At 37.4% G+C, this 12,998-nt stretch overlaps 1 protein-coding gene across 6 annotated transcripts in view; it reads right to left on the reverse strand.

The window, feature by feature from the left end:
* Positions 1-12,998, reverse strand: part of LOC111871375 — a 37,777-nt gene that overhangs the window by 12,042 nt on the left and 12,737 nt on the right. For 2 of the 6 annotated variants that reach the window (XR_004513767.1, XM_023864447.2), the window contains exons 2-3: positions 3,996-4,096; positions 1,379-3,738 (exon numbers count right to left, since the gene is read on the reverse strand). Coding sequence is in view for 5 of the 6 variants with exons in the window: in XM_023864447.2 (XP_023720215.1) it covers positions 1,379-3,733 (2,355 nt within the window). In the remaining variant the exon portion in view is untranslated. Of the gene's footprint in view, positions 1-1,378; positions 3,739-3,995; positions 4,097-5,459; positions 5,478-5,522; positions 5,690-12,998 lie in introns of those variants that run through there. The other 4 variants (XM_023864448.2, XM_023864449.2, XM_033754231.1 and 1 more) reach the window with 4 other exon arrangements.

Genomic DNA, 12,998 nt, shown 5'->3' on the forward strand with positions numbered 1-12,998 from the left:
CTGCTTTCTTCATAGTCACCGCCATGAAAACCTCAAATCTTACAATTTAAATTATGTCTTCATCCACTGTTTTTAAAATGAAGTTGTGAATACTGATTAATCAAGTGACAGACTAGTAATTTTATTTACCAAGGCGAATGACAAAAGTTAAGATCAAACATATAAAGTATAAAGTTCCTTCTTATGTATTTTCTTTGATGTCCCTAAGGTTCAAACTGTTTAATTTAAAAACACATATATATAAACAAAGAAAAGCCCCATAAATCTACAGTTTCATGGTAGTGCAATGTAGCAATGAAACTCTTTGTTCTCATCCATTTCTTGTAGGTATTTTGGTTGCTAATATAATATGAAGATAAGGCAGAGGGGCACACAGACTTCACATAAAATAGCTACTGAAATAATGCAATTAAACATTGTAACATTGCAACATTCTTGTATGTGATTTTCAGTGAACTTCCTTTGCTTCATTAAGATTTTTTTAAATATTATCACCTAATTTCTGCTTGTTTTAGCCTTCCATGTGGTATATCTGTATATTCTTCCTGCTGAACTTGTTCAGCACAACACAACCTTACTGAGATTATCAGATTTTATGAGAGTGAAAATTATGACCATGATCTTCTCGGTTATGGAATACCAAGAAGCTGCACAAGGAAGGGAGAACAGATGAAATGAGATGTTGCAGTGTAGAGTCTACAGTGAAATGTTACTCTAGTGCTATCACCAAATTCACCAATATTATCTCAAAGGCTGCGCCGTAGCTTAAGAGGTTAGGCGCTGGCTTCACACCGCTGCGGTCTAGTCAAGTGGGATTTGTGATGGACAAAGCGGTGCTGGGGCAGGTTTTCCCAGAGTACTTCGGTTTCCCCTGCCAATCCTCATTCCATCAAATTCTCCATAAGCAATATCACCAGTACAGGTACAATAGGACATATGGAAGCCGACGTGCCGAGGGGACCTAATATGGATTCCACCTCACACTATATGAAATCTTAACTACTGTAATCTATTGTAAACAATTGTAAGTATTGTAACGTTATTCTCTTATTGTAACCAGCCAATGTACAGTAACTGACTTGTCCCATACCATGTAACAATGATCTACAGAGACAAAATAAATAAATAAATAAATAAATAAATAAATATGCACCTTGTAGGTGTTACTGTTCTGGAGGAACCTGGTGCTTCCATCTTCACCCACAAGACTACATGCTGTCATAATTTCAATCACAGTCTTAATTGATTACAACCTCACTGACCTATAACTATACAAGTAACAGAAGGGGTGATAATTCATTAAGTTTTTGGTCATGTAATGCAAGGGTCTGAAACTGTTCCTGCAACTTGACTGTGGTTACAACATACGCTGTCATACCTGTGTCAGCTGTGGAACAGGCAAGGCATCTAATGGCACTGATGAACTAGTAGTGGCAACAGGCATATTGTAGCTTTGAGTGACACTCACCGATGTGGCAGCAGTTCGATTCTCATTCAAAGCAGCAATTAAAGAACTGAATGCAGTTTCTGTTTGTTCCTTTAACCTTGTTCTTTTTCCTGCTGGAGATGGAGAACTAACAGACATGGAACTTGATCTTCTTCTGTGCTTCCGTGAGCCTCTTCTTGGAGAATGTGACTTTCTACTTCTTAATCTTGACCTCAGATATCTAGTTCCTACTGGAGACCTTGATCTAACTCTTTTTCTCCTTGGACTTCTTGATCTTGATCGTCGTCTTCGTGAAGATACAGATCTGGAACGTGACCTCCGGTATTTATATTTTCTCCTCCAGGGAGACACTGATCTAGATCGTCTCCTTGACCTACATGGGGATCTTGACTGTGACTTGAAAAATTTACTCTCTCTCCTTGGTCTAGATCTTTTCCTTCCTGGTGAATAAGAGTCACAACTACTTACAGGTGACAAAGATTTATAATTTATAATGCTCCGCTTGTGTGACATGGATGTGGATGTATGATGCATGGGAGCAGAAAATTTGGGATCATGAATGAGGTCTGATTTACAAATGTTATCTTTTGGCTTACTTGACCCAATCTCTGTCTTTGCTGAAGTATCTGATGTACAGCCTGCTGGTGTTCCCAGTTCTTCAGGTTGTTTCGTAGTGGAAACCGAACTGGGTGGAATTTTGGATTCATGTATGTGTCTACACAGGTATTCTGATCTTGAGTATCTTGGTGGAGATGGTGCCAGTGATTTTTGCTTACGCAATGAGAATTCAGGTATGACAACACTACGTATAGTGGGTGGTGATGGTATTTTGTCACACAATTTTCTTCTTACCTTTACTTCTGACCGTAAATTCTTGCATTTGCTCTTACAGTAACCAAATCTAAATGGTGACCTTATGCTGGGAGATAGTGAGCGAGAATGAGATCGTTTTCGTGTGTAACAATAAAGTGTAGATGAACCCCTGTCCTTGGATTCTGATTTCTTCAAAAGCTTTTGCTCATTTTTTTTTCGTGTCAATAAAGAGCCACTTTCATTACTGCCTATGTCTGTTTCTCCATATACTTTACTGCAGTCTGACACAATTTGATCACATGTTGGAATCTCTGATAAAGGCTTAGAAATGGGAAACGGTGAAGGTTCACGTTTTGAAATCATACAAAATGCATCTGTTGACTGACACAAGCTATCTGATGAAACCTGTGCTATGACATTAGCTGGCCACTTTTTCAGAGAAGTAAGTCGTGATTCTTGCTTCAGATGAGGCAGTCTGGTATCCCTCAATGGCAAAACAACTGTTTCTCTTCCGGACAAAGATGATGATAATGAAGATGCTGGCGATAATGTGAAATCCCTCCTAAGTTTTATTACACTGTCTTCTGTTTTGATAATATCTAAAGAGACTACATTTTGATCATCATGATGATAATTACTGGCGTCACAACACTTTTCCAGTGAAAATGAAGATGCAGCTTCTATCCATGGAATTATATCTGGTTTGACTCCATCCTGTGTTGATGATGTAGATTTTGACTGTTGCACAATTTCCCCAGTATTTACAATATTTGTACTTATATCTGACATAATATTTTTACTATAGACCCTTTTCTTCTTTTCTCTTCTCCTTTTATGCTTCTTACTACTCTGTAAATTTGTTTTAGATTCTGAGTCTCTTTTCGTGTAAGCGGTCGGTAGAGTCATTTCAGGTGGTTCTTCCTGATTAACACTTCTGCTGGGACTTATTAGAGCTGACATTGACTTTTCACCTGAAGTCTTCCTTTTGCTGTTGTGATACCTGTTGTTCACTTTAGGAACTCTTGCTAGCTGCTGTTCAGTTTTTGATGTCAACTGTCTACATATTACATTGGATAACTCATCTTCTGAATTAGAACCTGAACCTGTTCGCCTGCTGTTAACTCCTGCAACAGATAGCTTACTTTCTTCTTCCTGCCTTTTCCTCTGTAAAACATTGAAGACAGTCTTTGCAACAATGCTGCTGACACTTGCAGTAGATTCAGTGTTTTCATTTTGATATTTTGAAGTGTTTCTGGCTGTAGTGTGGGGTGTTTCAGTAAGAACATTTTTAACTCCCTTAGTGCCATCAGAACTGTCTCCATAACTTTCTTCAAAGAGTTCAATAGGAATAGCTTCTAATTGATTCAGATAACTATCAATTTCCTCATCAAGGTCAAAATCTTTTGTAGAATCATCGTTTTCTCCACAAAAACTTGGCTTGAGGTCACTCTGACAATTCACATGTTGTGGCATATTTCCTGTAAAATATAAAAAACGTCATTGTAAGGTACTAATAATTATATAAATGTGACCCACACACACTCACTCATTTTAAGATGCACATGTATTTCTTATTCATTTAACAATAATCTGTTGCAGATGACTTTCTCATTACTTTAAACATATAGCAATCTGAAATAATACATGCACAGGAAGCCAAGCACTAGCTCAGATTTATATTTTTTCAAGTTCACTTGAACATCGCCTTCCTGTACACTCTGTCCAATTCCCTTACCTCCTCAAGCTGGTAGTTTTACTTCTTTTCCTTCTCCTTTGCTGTCAGCACTGAGACAATGAACATTTTCCTTACTCCAAGTAAGTCCCACAATAGTGTCCCTGTAAGACATCAGGTATTTATGAAAGTATCTAACAGAAATGATCATGTGCAAATATATTACACAATAAATTATTTTGTTGTTACTGAAAGGGGAGAGAAGTTGCAAATTATATTTGGGAAAATATATGTATTTATTTATTACAGTAAGAACTAATTAATTTACCTTGAAATTAACATTACTAATTAAAACATATAACATAAAGATAAAAAGTGAAAAACTGCAATGAAGGACATTTGAAAGGCATGAACAAGAGCAAGATATTTTGAGACAGAACTCCCATAAAAGGCCACTGCTGTAACTACAACATACAAAGAACAACAAAGCACAAAGACAGGCACATGCTGCGTGATGGAAGGGTAGAATTAAAGGCATGAAAGACACATATACACAGCTTGGTGCATTTTTAATCTAATAAAAATACATTATATATACTAATAGTGGAACATCAAGTTCTAAATTTATTAACATAAAAGGTTGCCAATCAAATGTTTGGAAAATGAGGAATCCGTGTCTAATACAGAAACTCACAACAGATCGTGTGAAGACAGAGAATAAATCACATATACACTATTAATGCTAGCAGATTATTCTGTTTGCTAAGAGAGCCTTAAACACCCATACAATTAGATTCTTTATTCATGTTTGGAAATAGAGTGCATCCAAGTTCAGATATAGGATCTTAGTTCTGTGCCATCCTTAAGCGAAAGCTGAAGCCACACGTGGCTGAAACTATACCAAACAACATGTCAATTCATAAGGGATCTGCAGTCAGCATTCCAAAACAGAAGAAAAAATATAGATTTCATACAATCAACATATTGTCATTTTACATTGCAAAAAATGAGATCTTAAAAACATAAAACACAAGTATTCTACATTACATGATATTTGCAGCACCATCATCTCATGGTTTTGTAAAAGAGCCAAACAGGCGTACAAAGCAGAACACTTATCTTGCATTTACCTCCTTGCAACACAAATTTCTAAACCCAATTGAGAACAACTGGGCTCTCATCATCAAAAAGTGTATAGGTGGCGATAGTTGTCTGTAGTACTTGTGGTAATGGCAGTGTTGGATGGGGCAATTCATTCTTTTAATAAATACAGCCCTGGTTTTTTGACAACCCAAAAAGCAAGATAGTATAATAAATATGCTATTCAGCTGATTCCTCTGGTCTTTCAAAACCCAGGAAATGTGTTGTTTGCTTGTTTACATAGCCAGACAACATGATATAGCATTCCTCAGAATAACAGACAATGCCACAAAGTGCTTGTTTTCATAGAGATTGCAAGAATGAACCACAAAACACACACACTCATAACTGATGGACAATCTGTACACAATGAGAATAGCTCCAAACCTATGAACAGTTAGCTGTACAACCATCTTCCTCATTCCAGCTCCTTTGTGGTATAACACTGACCTCTCTTTGCAGGGACTGCAAGATTTTGTCAAGCACTTCACCCATACAGCCATTATCTGCGGAAGTTTTCTTCCTTCCACTATGACCTTCATGCTATGCACTTCTGCTTAACATCTGCTTTGTGAGGTCCTGCGATCAAACCATGTTCTGGAGACCAGCTATCTAGACTGAGGATTTTTGTTGTCATTTTATTCCTCAAAAACAAATGCTGGGAGAGCACCTTGCAATATGTCACACTTCCTGTAATATCTATTCAATTTATCATTCATACAAATATCCCATCATTTCAACTGTCCAACCTAATCAACCGAAATGCATTATTAAATAATGCAAAAAACGTTGTCACTAAAAACATGAATTCCTCTTGGATTGGGCATAAATTAGGGCCACCACTCTATGAACTTACTAGTGATCTGATGAAATATTGGTAATTGATCAGGAATATTTTTCCTGCAGCATCCTTACCATTCCCTTGCCATTAAATATAAATGGTTATTTATTTTGGGGGCAGTGGGTTCGATTCCATCTATGACACTCTGCCCTTGTGACCTCTACTGAATCATATACATAAATTTATGATTTGAAGAAAACGAACTCTATACATATTTACAAAGGGAAAGCAAGGAAAGGGGGGGGGACCTGATATCTCAAAGTTTGTTGTTGTCTCTCTCATGGATATGGTTTGGTTTCCCCACATATGTCCTGTAGCTACGAGTATTTAGAGAAAAGAAGAAGAAGAAGAAGAAAAGGAACAAGCCACAGTGCATGCATACCTCACTTTACATATTTCTACTACAATTAATAACTTACATTTGTAAATTCGGTGGCTTTTACACATAAAGTAACGGAAATTTCATCTTCAATTTACAAATTTTCACACCATATTATTAGTAGAAATGATCAGCGTTTGAATTACCAGACAGAGAAATTATAAGTACTGATTTGTAAGGGAAGTTAGATTATATAAGAATGAGGTCACAGAACATGGTCTGAATTATAGAAGGAGACAGGAAAATTATGTTCATTGATCAGCAACTGGTGGTAAATTATATATGCTTGAAGTCACAGAACAGTCTAACTGTGGTGTATATTTGAAATTTTGGATGACTAGTTAAATAATGATTATAACAATACTTAAAAAATAACCAAATATAAGTGCTCTCTACTAGCATGGAATAAGGGATGTAATAAGTAGGACTATAAAAAAGTACATTCACAAGCACACCATAAGGCAAGATAACAACAGACAAGTTACACGGATAAAATTATTTGTGTTAATCATCTAGTAGTATTAATTTCTCAGAAGTACATGCTGAATTTAAGAGTCACATCCTGGTCTCACGGTTGAGTTCTTGAAATCTGTATCTGTGACTGAAATTGGTGTGCTAGGGTGAGCAAGTGAACTCATAATGGGTGTGTGTGTGTGTGTGTGTGTGTGTGTACTGTTTGAATGAATCTCAAACTGACGCTTGAAAGATGCAAAGTGGCTGAAAGTGATGACATGTAATCCTCAAGAGCATTATTCTTTCAGAAGTGTAACGAATGTCCTGGACTAGATAAATTGCAAAATTTGTTACCTACAAGCAGTGGATTTCCTCTAATACAACAACACTTGAAACCACTCAAATCCAAGTGACAAATTTATTGATGTGTTAAATTTAGAGCTGGCAGTCTGATAACCACACTCTTTTGTTGCTGTTCAGCAAGCACTGTATTTCAATGAATTGAACTTTGACTTATAAGAGGGTGTAGTCATTATGGTGTGTGATCCTGCTGAAAAATATTTCTTCATGTTAGAAGATGAGGCACATGGACTGCACTGGAATAATTACATTAGGAAATAATCACCTGTTGACGAACTGTCACACACAAGCACAATAATTATTTCTGCCTTACACATGACACTACTGCTGTTCACATTTTTCATTTTCTTCACTACAAACTTGCCTGTTTCAACGTTATTTCTCATACGGGAGAAGAGCACAATTTAAGAACAGGGAAAACATAAATTATACATTACATGAAGATTTTTGAGTTCTGCTGAATGACCTTTTTCTGCCACTTCACATGGTATTAAGTACATGTGACACCTAGGGGGAACCATAAAGAGACTCGCAGCAAGTGTGAGCATGAAAAACTTAAAAAATTTGACACTACATGAAGATTTTTTGGTTCAGCCAAATGACATTTCTGTGCCGATCTGCATGGCCAGAGTCCACGTGATGCCCTATGGTGACCTGTAGAGAGACTGACAGCAAGGGTGGCTTGCAGCGATCCTATACTGATTGGCAAGGGTTCAATTGGGAACAAACCAATATACAGAACATGACTGCGCCTGTTACTAAACTATAATTCATAGATGAAAACCATTTTATTTAAAACAAATTCAAGAGCCCAACAAATAATACGGAGAACTCTTTTAAGTTTCATGCTTTTCTGCTAAGAAGAAGGAATACATAAGTTCCTCATCATGCAATTTTTGTCATAAGAATCAGCATGTCTAACACGAAATTTGTGTTAAAACAGATGTAAAATATAAAAGCGTATACTTACCTATACAAACATGAACCATAAATTGAACAATGCAATAAAAATACACGTTGCCACATGCATAATTAAAAACATAACCTATGAATTATAATTTCACTACAATTTTACATATTTTCGAAAAACTGGCCTTGAATTGTGATTACACAGAACACACACCATTTACATATGTGCAAAACACAATCTGATATATTTGCTTTACGAGGCTACAACGCAATGTAACCACAGCTTAGAATGTGTAATATTTCAACTCCTTCAACAATACACTGCAAACCTAGCACACAATAGGTGTCAACGACTGCAGAAGATGGGGAAAAATGTTGAAATGAAATTTAGTTTAACGTGAATGAATTCCACGGCTGCTACAAAAGCCAAACTATTGTCTGAACGAGACCAAAACTTCAGGGCATCAACTCCTGCTCCGGTATCAATTATTGTTATCAAAGGAGAAATGATAGGAATGAGCAATAAGGTAATTCTACTGCAATAAAGCAAGCCAGGGATAACATTCTCACACTTGATGGTCTGTGGATGAAACTTACACTATACATTCCCTTTCAGTTTTCTTTCGACAGCTGATATTGTAATTTTATTACACAATTACGTAACTACTATTTTATTGTATCATTTCACAGTTCATTTAGTAACGAGAGATAGCAAAATATAAAACAGCAAGTTCTATATATGACTTACAAAGCTTGTTTTCTGTTAAAATGTCTCAAAGTGTACAGACTGACCTACTGATTTTACAAACTAGAACAGAAATAATTAGAGATCTATTTTTGATGTAATAACAACGCTTTGGACCATCACTGTGCTGGTATACTTGTATTTTAGGAATTTTGTTTACGAAGTAACAGACGTCTTGCATAAATCTTTTTTCCTCTAGCTTTAAGAGCTCTGTAACTGATTTTGCGTATTCTTTTTTGGTGTTCTCAAACAAAATGTCCATCATTGTTGCCCTTTAGTCCTCGTAGAGTTTACAATTCAAGAAGATATGTTCCTCTGTTTGCAACCTGTCACCACATTTGCATTTAGCTGTGGGCACAATGTTAAATCTATCTAACATTGCTTCAAGACTTGAGTGGCCTGCTCTCAAATGGTTTATTTACACAAAGGCATGAAGTTCATTTTTCTCTCGCGGAACCATGGAGATAAGCCATTCCTGTAGTACCTTATTTAGCTTTCTCCTCTGTCCCTTTGGTGATTTGACAGAAATCGTGAAGCTCCCCTTTGCCTTACTTTTTCCACCAGGTTTTAAGATCTGCCACTGGTAATAACAGTTGACTATTTCTGCCTTATTTGATTGATTTCTTTCTCTCTGAATCATATCTCTCATTAACTTCAACTCCACAGTGCCCCAGGATAAAAGAAGGGGGGGGGGTATTTTTTCCTCGAAATTCCAGCCTTCACATTTTATCTTTAAGCACTTGAGTAATATGCAATGTGTTGTTCATTTTAGATGTGTTATTAATTCCATTTAGCATGCTTTCCAAATCAGAGTATATTTTTTCGATGATTTCTAGTGTTTTGCCAATTGCTAGTGCTTCCGCGGTGAACGTGGACGCTCTCTTAGCTATCTTGTATTTCCTGTTAATAACATCACTTATATTTATCGATGCGAGTCATGCGAATGGGTTGTTCTCCATTTTTGAGCTGTCCGTGGCTATACATTCACTGGTTCTCATTTTTTCGGGGATTTTTTTTTTTTGAATTCCTGGTTGTGATCCTCTGCTTCCATTGTCTTCCCTCATCCAAGCATACCGTTGCATTGCAGAAGAGGTTTTCGTATGTGTACCTGAAAGCAAGGGGATAATTCTCTGATTGGATTAAATGATAGAGTGGAGTTACTTCTTTGTACTATTCGGTGATCCACGGTTGTTCATTTTATCCTCTCCCTGGATTATCGACTAGAACTGATAATTCTTCTAGCAACTGGACCATTGAGTGATAGCTTGAAGTATAACACCTCGACACATAGTTCCTTCCCAACTGTTTGCACCTACTTAAGATTGGGATTTCTTTGGTTTCTACTAGCATTACATTGGTTGGGGTGCTACTCCAGTAGTCCCATGCTCTGCGTATTGCTCTGTATTATAACTTCTCTAGCTTCTGTAATTATTTCTTCTTAGGTTTAGGGAATACAAATACTCCATATTCCATCCTCGACCTTATATAAGTGAATCATAGAGTCTCATTAAAATTACAGAGTCCGCTTTCTTCCAAGTGTGCTTCAAGCAGTTCATGATTTTCATCGGGTTTTCGCATTTCCTTACTATTGCGTTAATTTCGTTCTCTAAGTCTTGATTAGACTTCAAATGCAGACCTAAAAAATTTAATTGATTTGACCAAAGAGACCTTTTCTCCTTGTACCATGAATTCCCACTCTCCATTGGCTGTTCCTATTGAAAATATGCAATTGGTATTTCTTTGGTGCTGTTTCCAAGCCACTTTCGTTTAAATAAGCCTCAATACTTTGTATGCTCTTTTTCACTTCCGATACGCCAATTCTGCAATGTCTGTTAACTGAATGAACTGCCATATGGTTTGCGCATTCAAAGAGTTTGCAGTTATGATTGATTTTGGATGTTAGTCCTGCAATATAAAGTGAGTATAAGGTTGGACTCAGAACACTACTCTGTGGTAAGACTCTGTATGTTCAGTCTTTGAGATCTAGGCATCTATATTTTGCCTCTAGCTTCCTCGAAGAGACCACGTTGAAGACGAAAAATAATAAATTTACAGAAAAGCCTAATGTCTTGAGTCTATCCATTAAAGTTTTGCAGTTGACGTTGTTGTAAGCACTTTTAATGTCGGGGAATTGGGCCAATACCGTGTTCCGTTCTTCAAACCCTGTTATTATTTTAGTTTTAGTGTTGGTAAATTGTCTCTGCATCCGTTGTTTCGCCGAAATCCATATTGTTTCTGAGAACTTCTGATTCCTTTCTAGCCACAAGGATATGCGCACGTTTTATCATTCATTCTAATACCTTGCACACAGATGATGCCATGGGTATAAGTGTTACATTCATTTTGCCGTTTTTAGGGATAAAGAACATTCTATATCTTTTCCATTCATCTGGGAACAATCTTGCTCTTAGAATATCGTTCTAGCAGGATTTCATTTCATTTCGCAAACTGCGAATTATGAGGTAGTCTATTCCATCACCCTCGACCCTTTCCACACTCACCAAAGCTCCCTCGGCTTCTTTGTTTGTCTCTTTGATTCTCATCTTGAGTCTGACTGCGTCAATGATCTCGAAAGTTATGGGGTGTTTGTTATGATTATCTGAGTTAAGCTGTTACATCAAATTTTCTAACTCCATATCCTCGGGTACATGCTTAATGACTCCCTTTTTAATAACCATATATCTCAGAATGTATGCAGTTAGCCCGTAATTTTGGATGACAGGCTGTCCAAAACTCTATTTGCTTTCATTCTCTCTGAGAGGTCACTTCCCAAATAAACCGGGCATATCATCTAATGGATTGGAAACTTATCTTGGATTTAGCCATAACACTGAAGATATCAAACTGACCTCACTTCTTTCCCATAATGGGATATCAGGCTTCTTGACTTTTAGGTGGGTGTTAAATGGCCCTTTTCGTATATTTTAAAACGTAGATCATTATTTTTTCATTTTTTTTTTGTTACTCTTGCAACATTCTCCAAGGTTTTCCTTTCCATTCTGGCTGGTCTGATCACACCCGTCACCGGACTTATTTATAACTTAATTTCCCAGGCTCTGCGCTTCAGACTCTTGTCTCCTGAATTAACCCTTGGCTTGATTATGATTTTGTGACTTGTTTATACTTTGGTTTTTAATGCTACTCTGCTTTACGCTATCGTCTGTAGATTTGCTTGGGTTTTATGGTTTCTTATAGTTCTAAATTGTGTCCTCCGTTCCTCTTCTGATGACACATCAGGTCCTGTTTCTCCCGCAATACCTCTTCTTTGGCTCTGCGTAGTCCATGTCTTCCATTACACTCCTTCCCAGCTACGCCACTGATTTCTCCTTCCACTGTATTTACCTTAATTTTATGGCCATTTGTCCTTTCAGCGGGTCCTAATAGTAACTACTGTTACGTGCGTATTCGTAACCGCGGGAACTTGTTTACCAATACGTTGTCTTGAAACAGCCATTATTTATTCACCTATTTCACAGACATATGGATAGCAACGTCTGTACACGCTATAATATTACAGAGTAAAGTTACTAGACATCCTCCTCTACCTGGATATGTGGCTAATAATTAATGGGTTCTGGATTCGATGAATCGATTTATCGGACAGTCACCAATCATACCTACAAATAATTACAACGCTTCAAGAGATTATTGGCACAATAACACACGTCTTCAATACTTCAAATCTTGGATGCTCCTAGAACGAATTCTTATGTTACGAACGACAGTCAGTCGGCCAGTGTGTCTTGGAATAAAGAACCCATCTGGGGCTTACGACCAGATTTTATTGTCAGAGTTGCGGGTTTGTTGATTTGGGGCGCTCTCTCTGACGAGAGGACGGTTTGTCGTTTAAAATTGTTGCTGGCCCTCGGCAGCGAAGTCATTTTCGGGTCCGAGTTCCGTGGGACTCGCGACAATATTTTACTAGATTCGAGACTTCCCTTTTTGTCGCCTTCTACGACTCGCAGGGCTACGGTGGAGGTATTGGATCATGCCTCCACGTGGGCGGGAACATTATAATTTTGTACTCGCTTCGGCGGTAATTATACACAGAGAGAGAGAGAGAGGTCTGAAGGCTCCCAGAGCCGTCAGACGGTAACTCTCCTGTTATAATGTTTCGGCGAACCGTGTAGAATTCACCTCTTTCAACAGTAAAATAATTGCGTTCTTAGCCGTTACTATGTTTTGAGTGGTTCGTCTTTCCAACACTTAAAGTTACACTGCGTGTATCAAACCCTAGTA

This window comes from Cryptotermes secundus, unplaced genomic scaffold, assembly GCF_002891405.2.
Source record: "Cryptotermes secundus unplaced genomic scaffold, Csec_1.0 scaffold194, whole genome shotgun sequence".
Classification (NCBI taxonomy): Eukaryota; Metazoa; Arthropoda; class Insecta; order Blattodea; family Kalotermitidae; genus Cryptotermes; species Cryptotermes secundus.